Source organism: Notamacropus eugenii, chromosome 1 (genome assembly GCF_028372415.1).
Source record: "Notamacropus eugenii isolate mMacEug1 chromosome 1, mMacEug1.pri_v2, whole genome shotgun sequence".
In the NCBI taxonomy this organism is placed as follows: Eukaryota; Metazoa; Chordata; class Mammalia; order Diprotodontia; family Macropodidae; genus Notamacropus; species Notamacropus eugenii.
The window spans coordinates 6,895,089-6,922,714 of NC_092872.1; the positions used below are offsets into that span (position 1 = coordinate 6,895,089).

The 27,626-nt window shown below is 38.4% G+C and overlaps 1 protein-coding gene across 4 annotated transcripts in view; it reads left to right on the plus strand.

Annotated features, from left to right (window-relative positions):
• Positions 1 to 27,626, plus strand: part of USP4 (ubiquitin specific peptidase 4) — a 76,093-nt gene that overhangs the window by 16,831 nt on the left and 31,636 nt on the right. For 3 of the 4 annotated variants that reach the window (XM_072651149.1, XM_072651168.1, XM_072651178.1), the window contains 11 exons: positions 1,030 to 1,175; positions 1,686 to 1,747; positions 6,927 to 7,061; positions 8,107 to 8,221; positions 9,389 to 9,562; positions 14,212 to 14,370; positions 15,069 to 15,293; positions 17,096 to 17,179; positions 18,163 to 18,257; positions 20,660 to 20,851; positions 23,041 to 23,129. In XM_072651149.1, coding sequence (XP_072507250.1) covers positions 1,030 to 1,175; positions 1,686 to 1,747; positions 6,927 to 7,061; positions 8,107 to 8,221; positions 9,389 to 9,562; positions 14,212 to 14,370; positions 15,069 to 15,293; positions 17,096 to 17,179; positions 18,163 to 18,257; positions 20,660 to 20,851; positions 23,041 to 23,129 — 1,476 coding nt within the window. The remainder of the gene's footprint in view (positions 1 to 1,029; positions 1,176 to 1,685; positions 1,748 to 6,926; positions 7,062 to 8,106; positions 8,222 to 9,388; positions 9,563 to 14,211; positions 14,371 to 15,068; positions 15,294 to 17,095; positions 17,180 to 18,162; positions 18,258 to 20,659; positions 20,852 to 23,040; positions 23,130 to 27,626) is intronic. The other variant, XM_072651159.1, reaches the window with a different exon arrangement.

Consider the following 27,626-nt stretch of genomic DNA (forward strand, 5'->3'; position numbering starts at 1 on the left):
TTCAAATCTGAGAAGGGTGCCACGTACTGGATTATGTTTTGGTGACTTTCCCATCCATGGACTAGGGCTATAGAACCAGCCTGCTATTTCCTTTTGGAGGTGGACATAAGTGTTGCAGCTGAAAAGCACCCTTATCTTTTCCTTGGTGTGTCCTGAGCACTAGCCATGACTTCCCCGTCACTAGAACTTTAGAAATAGTGCGAATTCATTTAGGTTCATGCTAGTGACAGGCACCAGCTCTAGGATGCAGAGAAAGGAGTTGACTTGACTGTATGATGGTATGGTCATCTGGAAGGGGTTAGAGACATACTGTAGCAAAATATGCTGCTTGCTTTCTTTTTTATGCTACAGCTTGTACCCTTCTTAGCCTTTTGGTTATGTTTGTTTTCTTTTTATAGCCTATTTTCCGAATATGCCTTGCTGTGCCCACCCTCTTCCTCCCTTCCTGTCCCCATCTTCCTTTGTTACAAAGATTAAAAAAAAAAAAAAGTTCAGGAAACCAGCCAACAGCCAACACATGTACCTCTCCTGAAAGCACATGCATCAGTTCACATTGGATTGTCTTTAACACTGTCTTGTCTGCTTTGGTGATGCCCTATAGTCAAATTCTGAAATTTAAATTTTGCCTGGGAGCAACTCCCCAGGGATAAGACTGCAGATTTCAACATGTTTGAAAATCTTGGTATAAAGTCAGCTCAGCTGTAGCAGTTGGCAGTTGTAGTCATATTCGTAGTGCCAGCCAACTGCTGCTTTTTGTTCCAAGAGCCAAAGAGGCTGTGTTAGAGGACTCACATGGGTGGTGGTTTTTTTCAGGGCTCATTCATGGTCCGGGGACTAGGCAAGAGGAACTTCAGCTGCAGAACACTATGAGAAACCTTGAAAATGTTTCTGAATGACTTCTCTTTTATTTTAGTGTCATTGTGGGACTTTAATTCATCCTTGTTCAATTCCTCAGACCTAGTTCCTGCTATTACATTAGAAACTTGAGTGTAGGAAAACAGCTAAACTGTGTGTTTGTCTCTGAATCAGCAACCATTGAGAAGGAAATGCGGAAACTGTTTAACATTCCTGATGAGAGGGAAACAAGGCTATGGAACAAGTATATGAGTAACACGTATGAGCAGCTCAGCAAGCCCGACAACACTGTGCAGGATGCTGGTTTATACCAGGGGCAGGTACGTGGCTCTGAGCTTGGGCCTGGGATGCTCTGTGTCTTCACTGCCACCGCTTAGAAGCTCAAGCTACTTGGATGACTCGGCTTAAATGCCACGGTCTGCAGGAGGCTGTTCTATCTCCTGCAGCTTCTAGAACCTTCCACTCCAAAGATACGTTCTGTCTACTGTGTTACATACCTTGTAGCTACCTAATTATTTACATGTTGCCTCGTCCACTGTAATGTAAGCTTCTTGAGGTCTCTAAGGGGCTTTTTAAAAAAAATCTCCAGTTCTTAACAACAGAACCTTGTACATAAGTGTTAGTAAATGGTTATTTTATTGATTGCAGATTACGCTTTCTGGTATGTGTAAATTAACATATTGTGGAATGTTGAGAACTTGTTTTCTTTGCAAAAGTTGGTTAGATTCTGGCAGTCTTGAATTTCTTTGTATAGAACAGAAAATGTGTATTGGTAGTGTGATAATAAGGATTGCTTCCATTGCCTTCATGTATCATTCCCTTTCATTCAGGTTCTAGTCATTGAGCCCCAAAATGAAGATGGCACATGGCCTAGACAGACACTTCAGTCCAAGTAAGTGAGCTTTCTTCCTGTTTTAGCCCAATGTTCAGATGTCTGGAGTGAGAAACTCCTCAGTTTCATCTATGCTAGAGAATTTATTCATTCATTCATCTATGAATTCATCTATGCTAGAGAATTTTTCTCTGACTTGGAAAACTTTCCTGAAATTTTGAAGTGTGTATGTACTTGCTCAGGACTCGTTCTTTGGTCTGAGGCATAACAGGCAACCCCAGGATTAGTTTGCCAGAAGATAACAGTGTCAGGGAAGGTATTGCGCTAAACTCTGGGGAGGTGTCTGTTGTTTTAATGATGTGCTATGACTCCCGTCTCTGTGCTTAGTCTGGCTGGGAGCCTGGAACAGCAGCTCAGTGGGCACAAGATTTTGGCTGAATTAAAGGTAATAGCAGTTTAACTCTGTCTCATGGCCATCAAAGTGTCGCTTTTGATTAGGGAGTTGTTAATAGTTGTTGCTGGAACCTGCCAAGATAATTTTGTGGCTATAGGTGCATTTATGTATAATGTGAAATATATCCTTGGGAAGAGAAGAGTTGATTTTTCTTTCTAAGCTGGGAGAAAAGGGATCTGTAATGAGGATGGCTGTAGGGCAGCTGTTGTGCCTTTCTTTGCCAACATCATCCAGGTTTTTGACAAAAGCTGTTATTGGGTTAGAGGTTTCCCTCCTTTCTGACTCAGATGAAAGGAAAGAAAAAGGAAAGGAAAAGGAAAAAAGTGCCCCAACTAATGATAGGCAGGAGAAATGAGGAGCTGTGCAGCTCTTATCCTCATGGAATCTACAGAGCTTGCCAATACAGCCCCAAAGGAGCTTTTGATGTCTTTAGAGACACAATTTTACAGATTAGCTGAGGCTGCTGTCATCTCTTCAGAAATGTTACCTCTGGGTGTCTGAGTGAGGCCCAACATGCCTTCTTTGCTTTACAGTTGAGGTGGAGGTCTCGTATGTGGGAAAGAATTCATCATAGTAGCTCATTAGGAGAGCAACAGTAGCGTTCTGGGAAGGAAACAGCCTGGTCTGTGTTGGGACCTGTAGCACCTCATGTAGTTCTGCCAGCTTTGATTGTCAGCTGTATTAGACTAGATCAGGGGTGGGGAACTTAAAGGCTTTGAGACCTCAGGTTCCCCACCCTTGTGCTGGATATCTAATGACACTGTTTCGTTCTGCTGAGCTTCACAAGGTAGCCTTATAAATATGGTTCCCCTAGGGTGAGCAACAGCCTTGGTAAGCATAGTGCAAGACTGGTTTTATTAGTATGGTTAACACAATCTCCTAGTGACAGGGTGGGGAAGTAGAAAATTTTCTGTGAGTGTGATATTATTTCATTCTCATATGTACAAGTGACTTGCAGATCCCTAACCGTTGTGTCTTTTGGGAACCACTTTTTAGGTCAAGTGTCTATTTTTTCACTTAATTTTAATGGTGATTTTGGTTGGTACTGTACCTTTTATGTTGAAGTCTCCCTGATTTTCCCCAATTATAATAATTTCTCTCAGTCAGCAAACATTTGTTGAGTGCCTGCTGTGTGCTAGGCCCTGGACAAACAGAAAGACTAAAAAACAGTATATACTCTCAAGGAATTTACCTAAAGAAACCAGTACTTACTTAATCATATACAGAGTAAATATTAGATAATAAAACTAAATAAGAGTAAGTTAGCAAGGGAGGGCATTAATAGTTGAGAAGATCAGGAAAGGCTTCATGTGCAAGGTTGTGCCTAAACTGAGACTTGTGAAGAGACTTCATGTAAAGAACACCTTGGGGGAAGTAGAGGGGAAAGGTGGGAAGCAGCCAGGGGAGAGGTATGGAAATGAGAGTGGAGCTTTGTCTGTGGGGAACAGAATAAACCAGAGAGGGCAAGATGGGAGACCACAAAGACAGGTTGGAACATGGGTATGAACAGGAGCCTAGAATTGATCCTGGAGGTAATGGGAGCCTAAGCACTTTATTGAGGAGAGTGGTGTGGTCAGGTCTACGCTTAAGGAAAATCCCTTTGGCAGCAGTGTATAAGGTGGGCCCGAGTTGGGGGAAGATCATTTAGGAGGTCTTTGCAGGGTGTAATCTAGGTAGTGAAGGCTTGGATAGTTAAAGGGAAGTGGTTGCTGGGACAGACGTTTGAGGGAAAGGAATAGCAAGATTAGGCAACTGATGGGAGGTGGAGTGAGAGAGAGGGAGAAATGGAAAACACTCCTGAAGTGGCGATGCCTTTGATGGAAGTAGCCAAGTTTAGAAGACAGTTGAGTTTGTGGGGGAGAGATCCATTTTCTTTTTTTTGACTCTCAGTGATTGTCAGAAAAATCTTTTCATAGTCATTCTCCTCCTGTATGTTTCCTTTTCTTGTTCTTTGCTCTGGCATGAGCTTCTTTTTGAAAAAAAAAAAAAAAAAGCTTGTGCTCATTGTTGTGAGTCATAGGTAGAACAAGTGGAGCTTTCCCCTTTCAAGGAAGGAAGCTCTTCCCAAAGTAGTTTTTATTTTCTTTACATGATATTAGAAAAAATTTGGGAGTCCCTATACAGTATTTTTCTTCAGTTTAAAAACATATAGATACAGTGCTTTCAGTGTTTAAGGTAGAACTTCCAAAGTGGGATTGTTTTTAGAATTTTAAGCAAATTTTTTGGGCAGAAGACTCATTTGAATCCGACATGCATCTGTTTAATGAGTTTATTTAGAAAAAGAAATGAGTGTAGTTTTTGGTCCCAGTATCTTCCACAGTATATCCAGTGTAGCACATCAGCGCGTATGCTTTGTTTGGGCTTTCCAGAGAAATTTTGACTGCACTCAAGTTCTTATAGCTTGACCTACACAAGCAGCTATCGAGAACTGTAGCTTTATCAAATAATACCTTAACCTGTCTTCTTTATAGGAATTTATAAAATACCAAATACACAAGTACAGAGAGGTTTAAGCAGGCTCTCCCTACACATCTCTGACATATGTGGTAATTTTAAGATTTTAGAGTGCTGGCAAGACCAAGTATGATTACAGTTTAAAACTGTACCCTTCATACAATGTTGCGTTGATGTTTTCTCCAGTAGCTCCTAGGTTGGATCCTAGATTGGAGACCTTGGAGGATCTAGAGAAGACCTTTACAATTCTCAGGATAGAATTACTTTCATTTGTGGAGATTTTGTTCCAGGATTTACTTCTCTTTTTTTGGGCAAATACATTTACACAGAGAACTTTGGTAACAACTCTTTTATCTGAAATTTTCTGAACAGTTTATCCTTTGAGCTGAATTTGTATTACACCATCAACAAGAAACGATGTAATAGAATCATAGAATTTAAGTTTGAAAGTACCCTAGAAGCCATTTAATTCAAGCTCCCTTTTTTGGAAAAATTGAGTCCTTAAGAGGGGAAAGTGAATCAGTTGCTCAGGATTACACTGATAGTAAAGTGACAGAACCAGGACAGAAATACAGTTTTTTCAAATTCATCTTCAGTGTTTTTCTGCTGTGCCATAACTTTGGTTAAAGTTGGTAAACTTGAACTCTTTGATAAAGAGACTGGAAACTTGGAGACTGGACGTGTGTGTCCAGCAGCTTGATTATGTGATTTATTATGCTTGTAATTATATTCATCTTGAACTTCTCTCAGCAGCTTATTCCTTAAATATACAAGTTTTGCATGGGAATAGGTCAGGGATGGGGAACCTGTGGCCTCAGGACCACATGTGGCTTTCTAGGTCCTTGTGTGGCCTTTGGAATGAGTCCAGGTTTTGTAGAACAAATCCTTTTATTAAGGGAATTTGTTCTATGAATTTTGGATTCAGTCAAAGGGCCATGCTTGAGGACCTGGAAGGTCATATGTGGTCGTGAGGCCTCAAGTTCCCCACCCCTGGGATTGGTAGTGAGTACAATAAAGGTAATTTAGAGTTTACATTTCACTGTCTTCTCTTTCTCCCTCTGACTTTGAACTTTGTGTCATTAATTCTGTCATATTATTGGAATGTGGTAGTGGTGGCAGTGAATGGTGGTGGGTAGAACTTAGTGGTACATTTTAAGTTATGTACTGGTAAATAATCTGAGCTTAATGCCTTAGGCTGCTAGATCACCATTTGATGTGTTTCCCCATCTGGGCAGCTAAGCTAATTTACAGTTTAAAAGATTGGACATATTTATGTAAGAATGAACTGCATTTGTTTGCTAATGGAGTGGGTTCCCTGTCACTTGGAAAGTTATTGGTGGAGTTAGGGATAGAATGCAGGCCTTTCATTCCCTAAATAGCCGTTAGATGCTGTTTTCTAAGGTTTGCTCATTTTGTTAGTGTAGACACTTACTAGCTCCTTATCTCTGCCCCTTAGAGCTTCTATTTGTTCGAAAGGAGCCCTAGTTCACATCTGATACCTCTATATTGGGCTCTTGAAGGTGACTGTTTTTGCTCTTTAATCACTTCCATTGTGTATTCTGTGAGAACTTGATGTTCTGAGCTAACGTTACAGTTTTTTATGTCTAAAAGACTTCAAAAGTCAATGTCTGTGAAATGCCTTACATAACTTTTAATTAAGATAGAGAACATCCTGGTGGTTTGTTGGCTTTAACCATCCTGGAAGTAAGTATAAATCCAAATTATGCATTAATGAAAAATATCAGAGTTTTAGAATCATGTACATAAAAGTTGAAACAGTTCCTATCATCGTCACACTCTTTTTGGTTCCTCATTTCCTTTGGAGAGGCATTTTCATACAGTTCACTTTCACAGCCATTTGCCAGGCCAGATGGTGCTGGGTGCTGGAAATGCAAAGACAAAAACAAAGCATGCCCTGCCCTTGAGAAGCTTCTGTTCTGCTGGAAAGGATTCACAGCCTTGTTTCCTTATCTAGTGAAGCTTTTAAGGCAAACATTTCACTGTAAAATTTTGCTGTTGTTGCTTTCATTCTTTCACAAGGAATTCTCTTAAATGCACAATCTAAAATTCCCAAAGTGTAAATGATTGCTTATCCTTAACATGTTGTCCATGACCACATAGGGAAACCCAAATGTACGTGAGGTCAAGGAGATAGGACATTTGTGAATTTCTTCACCCTTGTGTAACTGGAACCTACCTTGAAATTACATGAAAATGAACTTTTTATATCAAGTAATTGAACTCTGGGGAGTGCTCCCTCTTCCCTGAAAAGTGCCCCAAGGCACTGTAAAAAGTCAGTAGCATTATTCCTGCTTCTTTCCTTTCTCCCAGATCAAGCACTAGCAGAGCTTTTACTACCTCTCCAAAATCAGCATCAAGTTCCTATTCCTCCATGTCTGCTTCTCCCATTACAAATGGTGATAGTGCTAACTCTTCTGGCGTGCACAGCTCCGGTCTCAGCAGGGGGTAAGAGCGGGACTTTTCTCACAGCTTCTCTTTCCTTGGCATCCTTTCCTGACCCTCCCGGCTTTGAGTGTCTGTCCACCTGTGTCTTTCCTTGGTATGATGGATGTAGGATTTGCTAGTTCCCTTTTGTGGTTTGTTTTGGGGGTTGAGGTCTTTTGCCCTTGGTTGCAGTCAGTCTGTAACCACTTTAGATAGCTTCACCCCTGTCCCCCTAGCCTCTGCCTCCTAATTGTGTTTAACAATATTAACCCAACGATTTTTTTCCTACTCTAGAAGTGACTAGTGCTGAGGTGCTGTTGCAATTTTATTTTTAGTAATTATGGCCTGTTAAGATCTGAAGATCACAGTAATAAACCCCAGTAATAAACCATTTTTCTTTCATCATAACAATCATGTAATGACAGGGAAGAGAGAGAAATGAGACTGCCAGTTCACAAAATCCAGAGGGAGGGGGTGGAGTGGGGGGAGTGGAGAGATTGGGTGGGAATTGGCAAGCTTATCTTGCTGGTGTCCAGTATCTTTCCCAAATTAATATTGATTTCACTCTGCAAGATGAGAAGAATTTAGACCTCCTCCGTTAAGGGAGAGGCAGTGTGGCAACATCGTGAACAGAAGACTAGTCTCAAAGTGAAGAAGACCCGAGTTTAGTCCCATCCCTGACACTGGTTTTGTGAACCGGGGCAAGTCACCTTAACCTTTGATTTCTTGAGGCCACCTTCTGAGATGGCGAGAGGCAGAGGAGCTATACTGTTATGTTTCAGGGAATTTCCTTACCTGGGTGTACCTTGTATGTAGTGAAATGACAGGTTTAGCCCCTGTTCAATCCCTCCATTATCCATAGATAAGCAAGATTTAAAATAAAGCACTAACATGGCCCCTCCTTGATTGTGTGATGCTGTTGAATGAGGTTTGATAGATGTAGCTAGCTAAATTCAGTAGGAGGTGGAAGCAGAATGAGGAGTAGAACCCTGTAATGGGTCATCTGTGTGCATTTCTTGTTCAGTATATTCTTCTATTTCTGATGAGTGTTTCTGTTTTCTTCCAGAGGTTCTGGCTTCTCCAGTTCTTATAGTTGCCGAGAGTCTCAATCTCACACTCAGCCTGGGCTTTGTGGACTTGGAAACCTGGGGAACACCTGCTTCATGAATTCTGCTTTGCAGGTAGAGGTGCAAAGCCTCCATCTAAAGAATTAACTCGTTGTCAAAGACAATGTGAATTTTTCCAGGAAATTTTCAAATTATTGGAAGTTGTGACAGCTGTGGTGCATAATAAATAACCTGTGACACTTTCCATAGACAGCTTCTGGTTTTCTGTGTTCGACAGGTTCCCAAGCTCAAGTTTAAAAGAACCCTGAATCATTCCTCCACTATCTTTCTCTGACTTACTAGGTACTAACTATAGATGCCAAAATATTTTAATATAGGAGGATCTAATTATTTTTTAGGACACCAGAATTTTTTTCTTGGGTTCATTAACTCATGCAGTAGACACTTAATAAGAACCAATGGATGCAAGCTTGGGAAGGATTGAAAAGACTTAGAAAAGACTAGCCTTAATCTTCAAACTTAGTCTGTATTGGGGGAAAAAGACACAGAGATACAATTATGTGTATAAAGTTCAATTTTGAATCTTGCTAATTCTAAGGGTTAGATTTTTCCTGAGTGTATTAGTGCACGTGCTCTGTAGCCTTCAGAGTTCACTGTAGGGAAGTAGTGGTGGCTTTTAGCAATCTACACCTCTGCTCTGCCCATAGACTTTACACCTGGGTAATAACATAGAGCACGCCAATTATTTCAGGAAGCTCTGGGTCAGAATTGCTACTTTGGAAGTCCTGTAAGCCATGGTGTTTCAAAAACTCAGGAAGAAAGTCAGAGTCTATCAATCCAAAGTGAACTTAAGTAGCTCCCTTAATCTTAACATTCCAAAAGCATGGAGTCTCGCAGGAAGAGTTAGATATATTAACGATAGCAGAAAATTTTTTGTATCTACTGGGTTGGCCTAATGGAATGAATGCTGGACTAAGGGTCAAGGCACCTGGGTCTTGGCTCTGTTGCTAACCATAAGCCCACAATAATTGTGATGGGATGAGGGAGTACATGTGGAGAGTACTTTTAAGAACACTGTGTGAGTAGAAGTCTGTCAACTGTATCAGCACAGTTTGTTCTTATTATCCTTTGAAAACTTCTAGAACTTACTTTGGAGAGATGATTGACTGCTTCAGACTGTGGTTATTCTGTACATGTTACTGGTTACTATTCTTGGTTTTTCTTTACATCTTTACTTGTTTTAATAAGGGTGTGTGTGCCCTGACAAAATTCTCTTTTCAGTGCTTGAGTAACACTGCACCATTGACCGAATACTTTCTAAAAGACGAATATGAGGCTGAAATCAACAGAGATAATCCTCTGGGCATGAAAGGGGAAATTGCTGAGGCCTACGCCGAACTCATCAAACAGATGTGGTCTGGGAGGAACACGCAGGTGGCCCCACGGATGTTCAAAGTAGGTAGACATTCCTTTATGAGAACTGCTTAATTTTCTTTCCTTCTATTTTAAGTTAAATTTTTTTTTAATGATTAAGTATTTACTTTCTCTCACTCCTTCGCTTTGGGGGGGAAGAAATACCAGAATCCTTGTAACGTAATTATAATCAAGGGAGACAAATTCCTTTGTTGACTTTGTCCAAAAATGTTTGTTGCATTCTACGTATTTGGACCCCCCATCAGGTGGGTAGCATTTCTTCATCATCAGTCCTTTGGAATTTCTGATGATCATTGCGTTGATCAGAGTTCTTAAGGATTTCAAAATTGTTTTCTTTTTTTTCCCTTTGGCATAACTTTTTTTTATTAATTTATTTGTTTTCAGTTTTCTGCAGTCACTTTCACAAGTCTTAGATTTTCTTCCCTGTCCCTCCCCAAGGGAGAGATACAGTTTCTGTATATATATTCTTATTAAGCACATTTTCGCATTAGTCATGTTGCATAGAGGAATTAAAACGAATGGGGGAAACCATGAGAAAAAACAAATCAAAACCAAATGTAACATAAGAGAAAATATTCTGCTTCCTACTGCATCTGAATTCCATAGGTGTTTCTCTGGATGTGGATGGCATTTTGCCTCAAGAGTCCTTTGGGAATGTTTTAGCCCCTCGCAATTCTGTGAAGGGCTGAGTCTCCCAGAAAAACTTCTTGCCCACTGTGGATATTACTGTATACAGTGTTCTACTGTTTCTGCTCATTTCAGCATTAGGTCATATAAGTCCTTCCAGGCTTCTCTGAACAAGTTGTGGTATATGAATGTAATCAAAATGGTTTTCATAGTGCTATTGTTAGAGCATAAATTCTCCTGGTTCTGCTCGCTTGACTCTGCATCAGTTCATATAAGTCATCCCAGGTTTCTCTGAAACTGTCCCTTTCATCATTTCTTATTGCACAGTAGTATTTTATTATATTCATGTGCCATACATTAGCCATTCTCCAATTGATGGGCACCCGCTTAGTTTCTAGTTCTTTGCCCACAGAAAAAGAGCTTCTATAAATATTTTTGTACAGATGTGACCTTTTTCTCTTTTGGATCTTTTTGAGTTTATGCCTAGTGGTAGTCTCACTGGATCAAAAAGTATGCACAGTTTATTCACTTTGGGGCTGTAGTTCCCAATTGCTTTCCAGAGTGGCTATGCTCAGGTAATTAGGGAATAAAATAACATAATTTTTGATGCATTGGGTTTATGCAGACACTTTTAAATTTTATGTAGTCAAAATTGTCCATTTTATTTTCTGTTGTACTTTCTGTCCCATGTTTGGTCATGAACTCTTTCCCCATCCATGGATATTAAAGTTAATTTCATTGTTCTTTTAGTTTATTTATTATGTGCCTTTTTATATCTAGGTCATGTGTCTGTTTGGAGCTTATTTTGGGTTTTGGTGTGAAGTATTGCTCAAAATCTAATTTCTATTAAACTGCTGTCTAGTTTTCCCACCATTTTTGTCCAGTAGCTAAAATCACAGGTTTTTTAGTTTTTCAGTGAAGCTTTTTTAAAAACATGAGTTATATTGGGCCTGTGAGTGACAACCTTTTAAATACTTTTAAAGTGTTTTCCTTAGGTTCAGATAGTTGTTCTGAATTTATTTTACAAATTAGTTATTCAGAAAGTTCTGTGCGTATTGGTTGTTTGGGATTTGTTATAGATTTTACATGGCAGCTAGATTCTCCAATCAGAAGCCTCTTTGAGCTCAAATAGTAATTTTATCTCCGTGTTTTGAGTCCAGAGAGCAGTAAAGAATTACAGTGAATCACAAGCTCCATCAACTGAATTGTTTCCCTTTTGGTGTTGGGGTCAATAAAGATGTGTTCAAGGTGCTGTTGGGGAGGCTTCTACAACAGTGGTAGGAAAGACCTCATCTGAAAAGAATATAGTAATCAACTGCTAATAATCTATGGGGTGTTTGTAAGTCACATATTCTTAAATCAAGGACTTTCTTCTTCTTTTTATTATTTTATTTGTTTTCAATGTTCTACAGTCACTTCCATATATCTTAGATTTTTTTCCCCTCCCTCCCTCTCTGTCCCCCTTACCTCCCCATTCCCTCCCTGAGACGGCATACTATTTTATATAGATTCTACACATACATTCCTGTTAAATACATTTTCACCTCAGTCATGTTGCATAGAAGAATTAAACTGAATAGGAGAAATCAAAACAAAACATAATGCAAAAGAAAATGTTCTGCTTGATTCTGTGATCGAATTCCATAGTTCTTTCTCTGGATGTGGAAGGCACGTTGCCTCGAGACCACTGGGAATTTTTTAAGTCCTAATCAAGGACTTTCTTGACTCAAGAAAGGTAGTGATATCAGATGTTAGAGAATCAGCCCACTCTGAGTTCGAAAAAGTCTGTTAGTGATTTAGGAAACCTTGTATGTGTGATGCAGGGGTAGGGGTTTGAAGGGGTTAGAGAGGTGGAAAAAAGAAAGTGTGCCAAGTTTATGAAATGATTGGTAAAATAAAGGAAGAGAGTGTTGGAACAAGTGGTTTTAAAAAATCAGACTACTTCAGTACATATTAAATTTCTGCTTGTGCAGAACATTGTGGTAGGCCATGGGGAAAATATGAAATTTAGGTAATCCAAAATAAAAGTACATACTTCTAAATATATATGAAACACATTGTTTTGAAGTAAAATGAAGAAAAAGTTCAGGTCTTACAAAAGCACATAACAGTAGTTAGAGATTTCTACACTGCATTATATCAAAAAATTAAATCCAACAACAACAACAAAAAGAAAATTACAGAGCTGAATAGTATGTTAAACTAGGGCTAACAATTTAAAGAGAAAAACATAAAAACTTCATGGAAAAAACAGGCGTATTGCTTTCTTTGGATGTGTACATGGATGAACACAAAAATGGATTGTTAGGTCCCAAATCCTATAATGTAGAAGAGTAAACATGTTCTACACTACACATATGGACCATAATGGAATAAAGTGAGATATATTTAAGTAGATGGTATAGATCTATTTTGATAACTTTTTCAGTATAATTAGTTTCTTTTCTATTCCTGTATATTTTATCTCATGCATTTAAAAACCTTCTGAGAGGGTCCATACATTGCCAAAGAGACAGACAAAAAGTTAAGAACCTCTTGGTGCATATCCATGTGGAAAGTTAAAAATGATTTATTAAATAATGCTTAAATGAAAGATGAAATAAAGCAATAAATCAAAGAAAAGGACTTTTGATACTACATATAAAAATATTTCCAAAATAATACTGAGGCAGTTTGTTGTGTCAAATGCTTATATTTGTTAGAAAGTAAAAGAAAAAATTAATGAATTTAGCATCTACTTTAAAAGCTTAGAAAAAGAGCAAAGCAGCATACAGTACCATCAGAAAGTGAGGACTTGGATCCGAGCAGAGATGAATAAAATACAAGCTTAAAGCAGGAGTTGCTGACCTAGCCATGCAACTTTCTGTCTGATCTTTACTGACTTGGAGACCTTACAAAGCTTCCCTAACTAGGGAGCAGCTTTGGAGTCAGGCTTGAAAAATGAAAAGGAATGAAAGAAACTAGAGAAAAGGAAGGGAAGGTAGACATTCCTGGCATAGTTTCCATTGTGTTCTTGTTGAAATTAAAAACCAATGCTATTATCTTTTCTGAGCCCCATTGTGTTCTCAGGAATAATTTATAAATCATAATGTACGTACTTATGAAGAAGAGTTTAAATAGTCTTAAGATAATTTAGATAAATATAATTATGCTAGATGGAAAGGAAATACAGCATTAGTATATCTGATGGTATATTGGTATGATATATTTAAAGGAAAATAAGGATGTTTGGGGATGTATCTCCAACCTGGCCTTCCCACAAATCTTTCTTTTGAGATAATTCCTAATCTGGATCAGTTTGACTACATGACATTTCTGGGAACTTCAGAAACTGATAAGTGGAAGAGATAAGACATTGTCTTCACTTACAGCAACTTGGGACTTAAAACCAAATATCTTCCCTTGTAACTTAATTTGGATCATGTCTCCCAAAGTTTTATTCCTACTTTTATACTGGATAAAGCATTTTGGCGTGGTTCCTACTGAATGGAGTCTCCTCTGCCTATTCTAGCCCTTAACTTGTTTTGTATATGCAAAATATAGATTTGAGCTCTGATGGAAGCTAATTCTGATGCCTGTTTCTGATTTTAATTTCTATAGTCTGTTTTCTTTTCATGGTATTATTTGTCTATAATATTTCTATTTCCTTCATCAAAATATGCTTCCAATATGTCATCCTGTCATGAGGATTGCCTGGGCTGAAGAAGGTGGCGTAAGTTCTGGCAGGTTTTGAGAGCTTCTCAAATCCAGGATTAGATTGTGTATTGGTCACTTGAAGGCAATATAACCAAGTTCAGAGAGTCTTGTTATCAGGAAATTGGCTATTAGGTAATTCGTGTTTTTGGCCACATAAGGCTTAGAAGATGTGGTAGAGGGAGCATTTTCTCCAGTGAATGACAACCCCAAAAACACCATGAATGGTTCGATGTCAGCTGGAAAGGAGAGAGGGAGGTTTGTCCTATAGTGGAGTGCCCCAGGAAGATCCTTTGGCAACATGCTAAGCAACTTATTTTTAAAAAATGGTTTATTTTGTTTCTGTTCAGACCCAGGTTGGTCGTTTTGCCCCTCAATTTTCGGGTTACCAGCAGCAGGATTCTCAAGAGTTACTGGCCTTTCTTCTGGATGGATTACATGAGGATCTGAACCGTGTAAAGAAGAAACCATATTTAGAGCTGAAGGATGCCAATGGCCGGCCTGACTTGGTATGATATTTGATGTCAAATCGATGATCTTAGAAAGACGGAACCTCTTGGAGATGTTAAGCTCTAGTCAGAGTAGACAGAGGTTCTTTTTGGGACCATTGTTTCCTAGGGATGGTAAGTGAACACTGGAATCATGTCTTGTTGGCCATAGCTTACAGCTAGCTGTAAGGCGAAGTTACTGTTACTATTTCTTTATTATTATTTATTATATCATCATTATTATTTATTATTTTTATTATTTAAAGGCCAACTTCACTATTGAGTTACTTTGTTACCTAAGTGCTTTAGCATTGCATTGGTTTTTTTAGGCTATAAAATAGGAAACTGATACTAGCTATTACTTTACTACTGAGCTGTTCAGAGAATATTGGAGATAGTATGTATGAACTTGAGGTTTCTTGATGCCCAGACCTTTTGCCACATAGTTCATTTTAAAAAGAAAGGGAACTGAGGCCCAGAGATGGTCCCTGGGTCGTTGGAGTGGGAAAGGGGAGTGTAGGAATCAGTCGTGGCTTGTTAAGTCCTGCTAATAACGACAGTTTCGGTTGCCTATTTTAGGAACAGACTGTTAGTTTGCTTCTATAGATGGACTTATAATCTGCCTTGGATTGCTGCTTTGGAATTCCATAAAGGAAATGTGTGAAGTAGAAATTTTGCTTACCTAGTGTCTTTTTCTCTCTCTCTCTTTTTTTTTTAAGGTGGTGGCAAAGGAAGCGTGGGAGAATCACAGATTAAGGAATGATTCTGTGATAGTGGACACTTTCCATGGCCTTTTCAAATCCACGTTGGTTTGCCCAGAATGTTCTAAAATTTCTGTGACTTTTGACCCGTTCTGTTATTTAACTCTCCCCTTGCCCCTGAAGAAAGATCGCACTATGGAGGTATTCTTGGTTTCTGCAGATCCACAGTGTAGACCTACCCAGGTATGTGGCCTGCTTTGTCTTCATTCACATTTCAGTTTCTAGATCTGAAACAGTATTAGGCTCTGGGTGCTTTTAGAGTTTCAGCTGCCAGGTATGCGTTTGAAAGACTAGAGGTGACCTTTTTGAGCAAAAGTCTTGCTTAAAACTGGAGCTTTACATTGAGCACTTGAAGTTAGTATATATTACCTTGAAGTTGCTTACAAACTTTAATTTTTGAAAATTTAGAATTCCATATATCATATGGAGTATATCAGACCTGAGGCCCAGAGATGTTCACTGCATTCTTGGGATAGGAAAGAGAGATGTTGGAAGTAGTATACACCTGCCTAAGAGACACTTAACTTTAGGATTAGATTCCTTTACGATCTCACATTATTGTTTTTGCCTACATACCATGTTGACAGCTAAAGTTATTTCAGTGTTCTGTTGAGAAGAATTTGAATTGAAACTTTGGAGAACTAAAGAAAGAGTACTTTTTTTTTTTTACCTCAGTAGTAGTGGTAGTGGTATCAGTGCCTAAGATTCATATAGTGAATTAGATAATTTAAATAAGATAGAATTAGTAGGTCTTTTGGCAGAGGTTCTATTCTGTCAGTGACTCAGTATGACCTTAAACAAGGTAATCACTTTATTTCAGTGCCTTTGTCTATAAAATGGAGTAACAGTTATTCTATCAACAGCAAAGTTTAAATTTCATACTAGCATCTCAGGGGAAATAATTAAGATAAGTTCCCTGCTCTTATCTAGCTCATTATCCCCCATAGGGAATAGGATGCATATTAAAGGATAGGGAATAGGGCAACATGACTGTGATGAAATTGTATTTAATAGGAAGGTATGTGTAGAAACTGTATAAGATTGCAAGCCGTCTTGGGGAGGGAGTGGGGAAGGAGGGGAAAAAAATCTAAGATATATGAAAGTGATTATAGAACACTGAAAACAAATAAAATAATTACTAAAATAAATAAATATTAAAAAAAAAAGAATAGGGAATAGGATGTATACATAAAGATGTAGTTAACTTATAATAACTACCAGGTATGCTCGGATATAATACTATCACACGGCCTTTATGTAGTTTACTGGAAGGTGCACTTGATTTAGATTCATAGCTGATTCACATCCTAGTTCTTTTGTTTATATGACTTTTCTCATTTGTAAAATGAGTCTTGGATTAGATGACCCTAATGTCCTTTTTAGCTCTAAAATTTGATCCTGTGATTTTAAAGTATGAAGCATTTTGTAAAGGTTTATACCACATAGTGCCTAAAAGTGATGAATTTGGAAAGCCTACTAGGTTAGGATACAGGAGACCTGGGTCAGTTAGTAGTGCCGTAACAAAGTAGCCTTGGACAAGCATCTCTCTGGGTCTCTATAAAATGACTTGGTTAGACTTGAAGGTCTTCAAAGTCCTTAAAACTCTTATTCTGTAAATCAGTAAATCTTGAAGATCCCCCTCTCCCTTCATTATTCTACCCTACAAACATTAAGAACAAAATAGTTTAACTTACAGGTGAGGAAGAGGGTGACACCAATTTCCACACTGCCTGCCGCCCTCAATATAGGGGTGAGATGTTAGCTTTGGCTGGGTTTGTCTGACTTGTTCTCTTGGTTAATTTTCTGAGGCTACAGAAGGCAGAGGTAACCTTTGCAGCCCCACACCCTTATTCTGCCTTGAATGGTTTTAGGAAAACTGCCCTAACTGTTCCGGGACACGACAGTGACACCAGCGCCCCGCAGACGTGTCTCTCCATCTCTTTCTTCCTTGAATCTTTTGAATCTCTTTTTGTCCTTATTCATAGTATCGAGTGACTGTGCCAATGATGGGGGCTGTGTCTGACCTGTGCGAGGCTCTCTCAAAGCTCTCTGGTATTGCTGCTGAAAACGTAAGAAGTTTTAATAAAATTAAACATAATATTTAGAGTTAAACTGTTTCTAGATTGCCATTCACAGGGCTGGGTCTTTGATGCCCTTTCCAGATCCTCAGAACCTTGGTGTTCCTGTCCATTAGCAGCATCTGGAGTCACTTTGAGGGGCAGTAGTAGAACCCGTAGATGGGATGAGGAAGCGTCAGAAAACCTGTACTTCCTTGAAATTTTGAACTTGTTGCTGATTCAGTTTGTCCCTCTAGACTCAGGGGGCCAGCCATCATGTTTTTATTTGTGAGCAAATAGGCTGTAACTTCGTTTTTTCTTTTATATTTAAGAAAATGACTATTTTTGTTAAATACTTTGCAATTACATTTAAATTTTTTTAACATTTGTTTTTTAAAAATTTGAGCTCCAGATTCTCTCCCTCCTTACCCCTGGAGAAGGCAAGCACTATGATTCTGGTTATACGTTGTCACTGTCCCTTCAACTTTGTAAGCAAAACCTTTCTCGTATAAGCATCCAGTTTTCTTTGGCTAAAGTCACTATCTTAGGCTTAGGGTGATTGGAACTGTGAGGTAGCTGTGGAGGAGTGGTAGTGAAAGAACCTCCAGATACTGCTGGGAGGGTAAAATCAACTAGCCTTGGTTCCCATAACCTGGTGCCCTGTAATTGCCCCTTCTGGTGGTCAAACTTTGAAAGCATTTCCTTCCTTGGGGCAGTATGAGGAGAAGAGCATGGAACTGAAATTAGACCAAGGGTCACCTTGGACAATTTATTGTACCTCTTCGGACTTATTTCCTCAACTATAAAATGAGGGTTTTAACTCCTGCCCAGTATACTTCACCCCTGTTAGTGTGAGAATCCAGTGAGATGATGGATATAGAAAGCGCTTTGTGAGCTGTAATGTTCTTAGACAAGGGACTATCATTCTTTCATGTTTGTTTTAGCTAATGGTAGGCTCTCAAGCCTGTAATCTTGCTGTGGTCATTGACTTGTAGATGGTGGTCACAGATGTGTACAATCACCGGTTCCACAAAATCTTCCAAATGGATGAAGGTTTAAACCATATTATGACCCGGGACGACATCTTTGTGTGAGTATCCGACTGTTTGTGAGCTTTCCTTCCAGAGAGCACACGCCAGAAGTTACGATCGGTGTTGTCCTCACGTTTGCTATCAGATTTAACTTGGCGTGTTTGATGTGATAGTGCACCAGTGGGTGTACTTTAGGGGCAGTAATGAGCAGCTGTGGAGAGATACCCAAACAGTGCTGGGAACTGCAGAGCCCAACAGTTAGCCTGAGGCTTAGAAGCTTGAATGTCTAAGGGAACATTTTATATACTAAGGTGAATGTTTAACCCTTTTAAGATGAAATATTTGGAATACATTGAAGTTTAAGCTTTACTATTTGCAGTCAGTACTATGTCTGGCTAGAAGACTGTTGTTACTCATCTGACCAGAGGAAGAGAAAACAAATGAAGAAAGATTAAGGTGTGGAGTCACGGCAGAATAGAAAGAATATTTAACTGAAGTCCTGATCTGGCCGCAGCCTTATTGTTTTCTCTTAACAAAGAAAAAGTGACTTTAGAAAGTCACTTCACTGATCTAGACCTTAATTCCTAATCTATCGGATTAATAAGTTGGACTTGGTGTGATCTCTGTGGTCCCTACTGGCTTTATGCTTCCATGAATTCTCGAGTATCTTCCTTGAGCAAAAAATGCCCATTTGTGCTACCTCCAAAATTTAGAAAATTCATAGGTTTGAATAAACTGCTCTTCTGTTTGCTCTACCCCCCCCCCCCCAATACATACATACAATTTATGATGGGGCTTTATTAAATGTAATGCTTATTCTCATTTTTTACATTGGATATTGGATAAAGAGAAAAACAAGGCCAGTCCAATTTGTTGCCTTGCCTTTCTAAATCAGCTACATACATTTTCAAGGAAAGTTTTGAATTGGAGCCTCATCATTGCCCCAATTTCTTCTGAGGAAAAGAAGAATGGTCATTAATTTGTACATAGCAACTTGCTTTTGCTTTGAGTATCTTTGCAGATGAATACACTGAACAGAACATGCTCTCCTTCCTTTACAAAAGTCTCTTTTAGAGACAATTTCTGAAGCTAATTCTGTAAAGAAATAGGAATCACTACTACTCAAGATTGGAAATTAATTTCTTGAAACTAATGTGTTGAGCTCAGGATATCCGAAGCTTTGTGTGCATCATGTCGGTCAAACAAACTGCTTGAAGGGGCTTTTTTTTTTTTTCAGAGAGGCCTGACAGTTTTGATTTATGAAGATACTATCTTCTAACATACCCATACAGAATATCTTAATTAAATTAACATTGAATTCCTTTTTCCTTAGATTGTAACTGAACTCTTTGTTATTGGGTTTGCTTATTATGTTGGGGTATTTGATTTTGGATTTCATCAATTGAATCTGTAAGGTCAGATCTCCCTCTGTAGGAAGCGAGGAAAACTACAAGTAATTATCAATAATTTTATTAACATATTTTATGATTAAACTTCAATAAATCTTACTGCTGTGTATCTCCCTAAGTGAGATAAATGACAAACTCAGAATAGTTTCATAGATTTGTAAATATTGATTTTATTCACTAATTTTTTAATAAGTACATAATTGTTCATAATTCAGTTTGGGTTTTTAAAATAATTTGTCAAATTGGCTTCCTTTTTTGGAGTGATCCCTAATATTATAAATCTGTTACACTGAAAATAATTTTGGTCAAAGACTGGGACTTCAGTATTTAAATAGAATTCTAGCCTATTGAGAAAATGAGAAGCTCCTCAGGTAATTTCCTGGCCCCTCTTGTCTGTTTTACCTTTTCTTTTATGCTTGAAAAAGCCATAGATGTGATTGTGTCAGAAGTAAAAGCTGTACAGATAATGATTGTGGAAACTAGGGGTCCACTTTGACCTTAATGTTTGGAGACTGCTTCAGAATTTAGTAGACTTTTACCAACAAAAAGTCTTCAAGTTCCCTAAGCTGACTTCTATGATCTCTTCTTAAGGACTATTTCTTTGCTCCTGCGCTGAATTGTAGTAGTAGCTGAAGAATGACTTGTTCTTTTAAAAAGTGTTTATATGTATATCTGTATACATACACATACATATTTAATATACACATATGTATGTGTATATGTTTGTGTGTATATTTACATACATACATACATGCACACGTAGACATATTCTTAGCAGAAATCTGTCTTTTCTCCCTCCCGTTCCAATCCCCCTCTCCCCCCCCCCCCCGACTAATTGAGAGTGAAAGAAAAAGAAAACCTGTTTCAAACATGTATAGTCAAGCAAACAAATTTCTGTATTGGTCATGTCCAAAATTACATATGTCCGGGTTCTGTTCTCTGAGTCCTTTGTCTCCATCAGGAGGTGAGTTTCATGTTTCATCATTAGAATGATCTGTTGCAGATAGCCACACTCCTGCTTTCAGGCTCATTCTCTCATATGATCCATACAGATATGAAGTCTGCAATACAACAGAGGATGGATCAGAATGTGTCACTTTTCCAGTTTACTTCCGAGAGAGAAAGATCAGGCAGACAAGCACATCTTCTGGGACTGTTCTGTATGGACAACCATTGTTAATCTCTGTTCCAAAGCACAAATTAACCCTTGACTACTTGTACCAGGTTATCTGTGAGCGTATCAGGTACGTATCGCACATTCAGATTGTTGCTTCAGTTTGAGCTGTGCATTTAAATTGGCGTGTGCATCCATTTTATCATTTCTAAGAAAACGAATAGCACCCTTTCCAAGTACCTGTTAGTATAGTCTTGCTTCTCTCCCATTTTACTTTTTTAAGTGTTGGGAAATCCCTTATCCTTTCTTTTTTAGTTAAATCCATATTAATCACCCATTCTGTGAATACCAATGTACTTGGATGGGTACAGAGTCTCTACATGAGATACAGTAATTGTTTCAAAGAACTTACCCTCTAGTAGAGGGATGTCACCTACATGTAAGCTATAGTAGAAGAACATAGTAATGCTTTGGTATATTGTAGAGGGGTAAGGAGTGCTCTATGAGGTCCAGAGGTTTATTGAGAGTATAAGAAAGGCTTTGTGGAGGAGATGTTACAGAGTTGGGTTTACAAAGACTTGGCTAGAATTTAGAAGGTAAAATTTTTAGAAAACCATATCAGTTCCAGAGACTTTCATCCCACTTCTGCATGGCATGGTTACATCCAGATGTTATCATGTTTGATAGGACAGGAATTGCAACCCATCCAGGATCTTAAATTTGAAATTCTGTTCTCTGACCCATAACCTTCTGTCTTTCCACCTTTCCCACATAATCCTCCTAAACCAACTCTTATTCTCATTATGACCTGGTCTTTTGACCCCATAGTCTACCATTTTAGTGTTCTTTATCTGCTACCCTGTAATCTCTGAGATTTGAGAGCTTTTATCATTTCTAACCTTTTAATCTTTAACCCTGAATTACCACTGACAGAGTTAAGAAAAAAACAAAAGGGAATGACTTATATGTAGAAAAATATTTATAGCAGCTCTTTTTGTTGTGGCAAAGAATTGAAAATTGAGGGAATGTCCATCAGTTGGGGAATGACTGAACAAGTTGTGGTATATGATTGTGACAGTATACTGTTGTGCTGTAAGAAAGATGAGTTGGTTGGTTTCTGAACAACATGGCAAGATCTATATGAACTGGTGCAAAGTAAAGTGAGAAGAACTAGGAGATCATTGCACACAGTAACAAAGATGTTGTAATGATGATCAGTTGTGAAAGACTTGACTGTTCTGATCTTTCTCTTTGAGACATTTTTTGTCCATTTTCGAAATTCTTCACCACTTGTCATGGGAAGATAAGTATGCAAAAGATAGGAAACCAAGTGACTCTAGTTTCTCGGTGGTCAGTTGTGAACACAGTATAAGTTATTTCTTGGTTTCCTTTTTGCTTCATTACCCAGGAAATTCTTCTGTTGTAGAAGACCACTTTGGCATATACAGAGTGTTTAATAAATGTCAGGGTAAGATATGAAGTAGATGATTGTCTGTTTCTTAGGGTGGTAGCTGATGAATTCATTCATGATTGCTTCATTATATTGATTAAAGGACTCTCTTGGGTACCTGGAAATCAGGTAGAGATTTCTAGGTTGTGATCTTTTTGGAGGCCTTGGGGGAAAAGGGTAGCGTAATTGAAAATTTAGTCTATCTCCCTGTAGGTCATGTAAAAGCTGGGGAACTAGGTTATTAGAAAGTGACTAAGCTTTTTCAGAATGTAAGATTATGGACTTCTTAATGAGACAGTACGTGCGCTTCAAATCTCCATATCATATAGACCTCTGGACATTTCTTCCTCCCTCTATTTTCTCTTTTCCTCTCACAAGCATCCAATTAATCTCTTACGTGCTGCTAGTCTAATATTCCTTTTGCATGCAATCTGGATAAATCATTCTGGTGATTAAAAATTTTCATTCATTCCCTGTTGCCTGAGTAAAGTGCAACCCCCTTGGCCTGTTGTTTGGGGCTTCCACAGTCTGATTCCCCTTAACCTGTTTTTACAGTATTGCAAAGTGTTCATTCTGGAGTCAGGTATTTTAATAACCAACATGTCTCCTCCAGTAAGACTGGATAAAGATATCATCTAGAAGAGTTTCATGGTAGGCCAGATATTCTGGGGAAACGCTTGTACTTGGCCCTCAGAGGCCATGAAAAGAATTTTATTTGGACTGGTTCATGCTCACTGCTGAGCAGCAGCATAGAGCTGCAGTGATTTCCATGAAATGGTTGACAGTCAAGCCAGTTACAACATTGTATGCATTTAGGTGTAGACATAAACCACAGATGTGGCAACTAACAAACTGCCCCTTTTCTTTAGCCGCTACATAAAGCATCCTTTACCAGATGATTCTCCTAGACCACACCTGGACAATGCTACCTGCAATGGGTCCAATGGCATTTGTGAAGGTGAGTGCTTATTAAATTTCATTGGCTGAATCTAGATACCTGTCTTTTCAACCTGCAGTTTTTTGAGAGCTTAATTTTAATTGATTTTTAGAAATCTTATATCACCTTCATTTGTTAATATGTAGATGCCCTCTCCTCTCCAAGCCACCTTTTTAACAAGGAAAAGAGTAAATAAAATAGTTCAGTGAAACTAGATAACTAAGGTAACTAGATAACTAGGTAACTGAGTGTGACAGTCCTGGAGTAAGTCTGTCATTTCTATTCTATTACTGTAACTAGTTAGAGGTGGAGAGTTGAATCTGGGGAAAGTAATTCAATTTTGCTAGAATGATTCCCTCCACATTTACAGGTGATATTAATTCCTTATCAGTTTTTGTGTTCTATGATCTACTTGGGAATACCTGTTTGTTCTTTTTTTAAAAAAATATTATTTATTTTCAATTACTTTTTTTTCAACTTGTTCTTATATTTTGCTTTTAGTTTTGTAAATCTGGAACTTCATTTCATTTTATCAGATATTACTAAATGCATGTTATATAAAGAACATTTTGTTAGGTACTGGATATGTTTTTCAGACTTTAGATAAAATATGGTTTTACTTTTCATGGAGCTTGCAGTTTAGTGGAGAGACAAGATGAAATTCCAGGTAACTGTAATACACAGTAATATAAGTACAGTAGAAAGATGTAAAACAACAGGCTATGTTCTGTTTGAGAGTAAAATGTCATTATTAGTTGGGATCAAGGAAGACTTGGTAAAAGAGTCATTTGACTCATGACTTATTGTGTGGAAAAGATTTCAACAGGTTGAGACGGGGGAGAATTCATGGGGAACAGAGGCATCACCAGAGGTATAGACGTGGGGTGACAGAGGCTTGATGGAATGGAAGGATCCAGTATGACCAGAACACAGGGCGAATGAAAAATTGTTATTAGAAAAGACTAGAAAGGTAGGGAGGTGCCAACGATTAGTTCAGGGCCATATATATAGTGTTCAGTAAGTACTTCAAATGATGAATGACTATCAAATCCATTACAATAGCTATTGGGCTTTTAGAGTCAGATCTGGTGTGTATTTGGGGAAAAAATGAAAATCTCATTTATAGGCATAGAGACAAATAAAAATGAGCAGTTAGCCAAAACAGTCATTACGGAGTGTACCGCAAAGCAGTACCTTGAATCTGAGTTTTATCCCTCATTAACCATGTGAGCTTAAATAGATTATTTTAACCCCAAGCCTGTTTCTTAATCTGAAAAAAAAATATTACTTGTAGTACCTTGAATGGTCTTTCGTTGTTCATCATATCTGTCTTGGGTTGTGAGTGTGCTAAGTGATTGAGGTGACTCTCATTGCATTTGAATAATAACCTGGAAAACATTCTTATTTAATCAGTTATCATTTATGAAGTGTCCACTGTATTGTGTGCCAGGTTCTGAGGATCAAAATTCAAGCCAAAAAATTCACACCTATGATTTCGGGATGTGTGTGTGTTTGTGCGAGAGAGACGGAGGGAGGGAGTGAGATGAAAAGAGAGAGAGAAATAGGAGATAAATGAACCAGGCTATACATTCATGAATGTAAATTGATATGGGAATGGTCACTAATGGCTGAAGGAAAGACCTTCTTTTTGTTTATTATTTTATTTGTTTTCAGTGTTCTACAGTCACTTCCATCTAACTTAGATTTTTTTCCTCCTCCCTCCTCCCTCCTCCATCCGTCCCTGAGATGGCATACAATTTTATATAGTTTCTATACATACATTCCTGTTAAATACTTTCTCACCTTAGTTATGTTGCATAGAAGAGTGAAAATGAATGGGAGAAATCATAAAACAAACCAATACGTAATATGTAAAGAAAATGATCTTCAACATTCTGCGATTGAATTTCATAGTTCTTTCTATGGATGTGGAAGGCATTTTGCCTTAAGAGACCATTGGAAATTTTTTAACGCCTTGCATTGCAATGAAGTTCTAAGTCTACCAGAAAAAATCCTCGCACACTGTGATTGTTGCTGTGTACAAAGTTCTCCTGGTTCTGCTCCTTTCTCTCATCATCAGTTCATGTAAGTCTTTCCAGGCCTCTCTGAAGTCTTCCTGTTCATCATTTCTTATAGCACAATAGTATTCCATTAGAGTCATATACCACAATTTATTCAGCCATTCCCCAATGGATGGGCATCCCCTTGATTTCCAGTGTTTGGCCACCACAAAGAGAGCTTCTGTAAATATTTTTGTACATGTGAGACCCTTTCCCATTTTTATGATCTCTTTGGGATACAGTCCTTAGAAGCGGTATTGCTGGGTCAAAGGGTATGCACATTTTTGTAGCCCTTTGGGCATAGTAAGGAAAGGTCTTTTGAAAGAGTTATCACTTGATTGAGCCTTGAAGGAATTATGAATTCCAAAAGGGGAGGAGGCAGCAGAGGATTCCTGACGTGTGAGGGTCAATCTGTGCAAATTTTTATAGAAGGGAAAATATTGAATATGGGAAATGCCAAAAAGACTAATTTGACTGTAATGTAAGAGCATGAAAAAGCCTAGAAAGATAAGCAAGAGATAATTGAAATGATTCCTTTTCAAAATGCTTGTGTAAGAAGCATCGTTAGAGTCTAGGTTTCCCTCTATCCCTGCTCAGCAAAGACCTGGAGAAAGCACTGTTGTGGAAAGACAAGAAGTCACAGTAAATCATTTTTCCAACCCAATTCAGCTTACAGAGGCATAGAGACGTCTTTGGACTATGAAGTGTGGCTCTGACCAGGAGCACATGACTGGCAATAGGGAGAATTCTGGCACCCAAAGACTAAGAGAAAGCCAAGACACATGGCAACAGAGATTCCAGAGGATCCTTGAACAAGCGCTGGATGCAGAAGTAGGTGTCCATCTGGCAGCTCTGTCACCCACCACCAAGTCACAGTGATAGTCACAGATCTAGGGCAGAGAGGAGCAGTTTTACTCATTGGTTCTAGACATGTGCTGAGCACAGAATGAGTTCCAGGAAGCCAATAGTAGCTGTGTGGCTCTGATTCCCCAGAGAAGAGCATCCCATACCAAACAGAAGCAGCAGTTCAGTTATTCTGAACCATCAGAGCCTTCTAGAGAGCCAGTGGTGACTGGGTCAGGAAACACTTAGAAAACAAGTAGAAGCTAATCTAATGACTCCATTACACATCAAGAAATTATAGTACAGAGTCAAAACACTAAAAAAGAAGAAAATGTGAACTGTCTTACAGAAGAGATTTTAAGAATCTTCATAATACCTGAAGGTCATAAACAAGACAACAAAAACAAGACAACAAAAACAAGACAAATCGCTGGGCGTAATCCAGGAAATCATAAGGCCATGTAGATCTCCTGGAGCCACAGGGCAGAGCAGACATTGGAAGAACTTTGCTCCTGAAATGTCAGTTCCTGAAAGGAATCCTCCAATGAAAACTCTCAAGAATGTCATAGTCAAAATCTAGAGCTCTGAGGTCAAGGAAAAAATATTACATGCCGCCAGAGAAAAGGAATTCAAGTACTAAGGAGCCACAGTCAGGATCAAAGGCAGTTTAGCTCCCATGACTGTAAAGGAATAAACAGCTTGAAATAGGATATTCAAGAAGGCAAAGGATCTAGGGCAGATCTGCTCTATCTGAGGCCTGTAGGCTGCTTACTGCCTGTGGAAGTGCCAAAGGATTTCAGGTGGCCTGCAAAAAATGGAGAGGATGTTTTTCCTTTGACATTTTTCATGGGCTACCCAAAATCCTTTGGCAGGTTGCATGTTGTGCAGGCCTGATCTAGACTTACTACTTAGAATAATCTACCCAGCAAATATATACTATGTATTTTTATGTATGTGTGTGTGTGTGTATGTGTGTGTGTATTATATGTGTATATATATACATACATATGTAATATGTATATAATTTATAATGTTATATAACATAATATATATAATTTATAATATAATACTATAACATATATTATATAATATAATAGAGTGTGTGTATATATATATGTATATATATACACACACACACACTATACATGATATGCAATGTATAATTCTACAAGAGGGGAAAATGGATGTTTAATGAAATAGAGAACTTCCATACATTTCTGATAAGACTAGAGTTGAGTAGAAAATTTGAAATATAGACACAGGACCTAAGAGAAGCACAAAATGGTAAAAAAGGGAATAAACAAAGTTAAACTGCTTACATTCTTATATGAGGAGATGATGCATGCAAGCCCTCAGAACTTTGTCACCACCAAGGGTGATGTAGGGAGTCTAGACGGACGGCCTGGATGGGATTCTCTGAAGAACAGTAGAATGGGAAGGAAAGAGGAATGTGCTGGGAGAGGAAGAAGAAGGAACATTCTCTCATAAAAGGGGGGCTCCCAAAATTTATGCAGCAAGGAGGGTAAGTGGGAGAGAGTGGACAGCAGGTGAATCCCACGTTCTTCCAAACTGGTTGAAAGGAGGGATGAGTACATATACAACACACAGTTGGGTA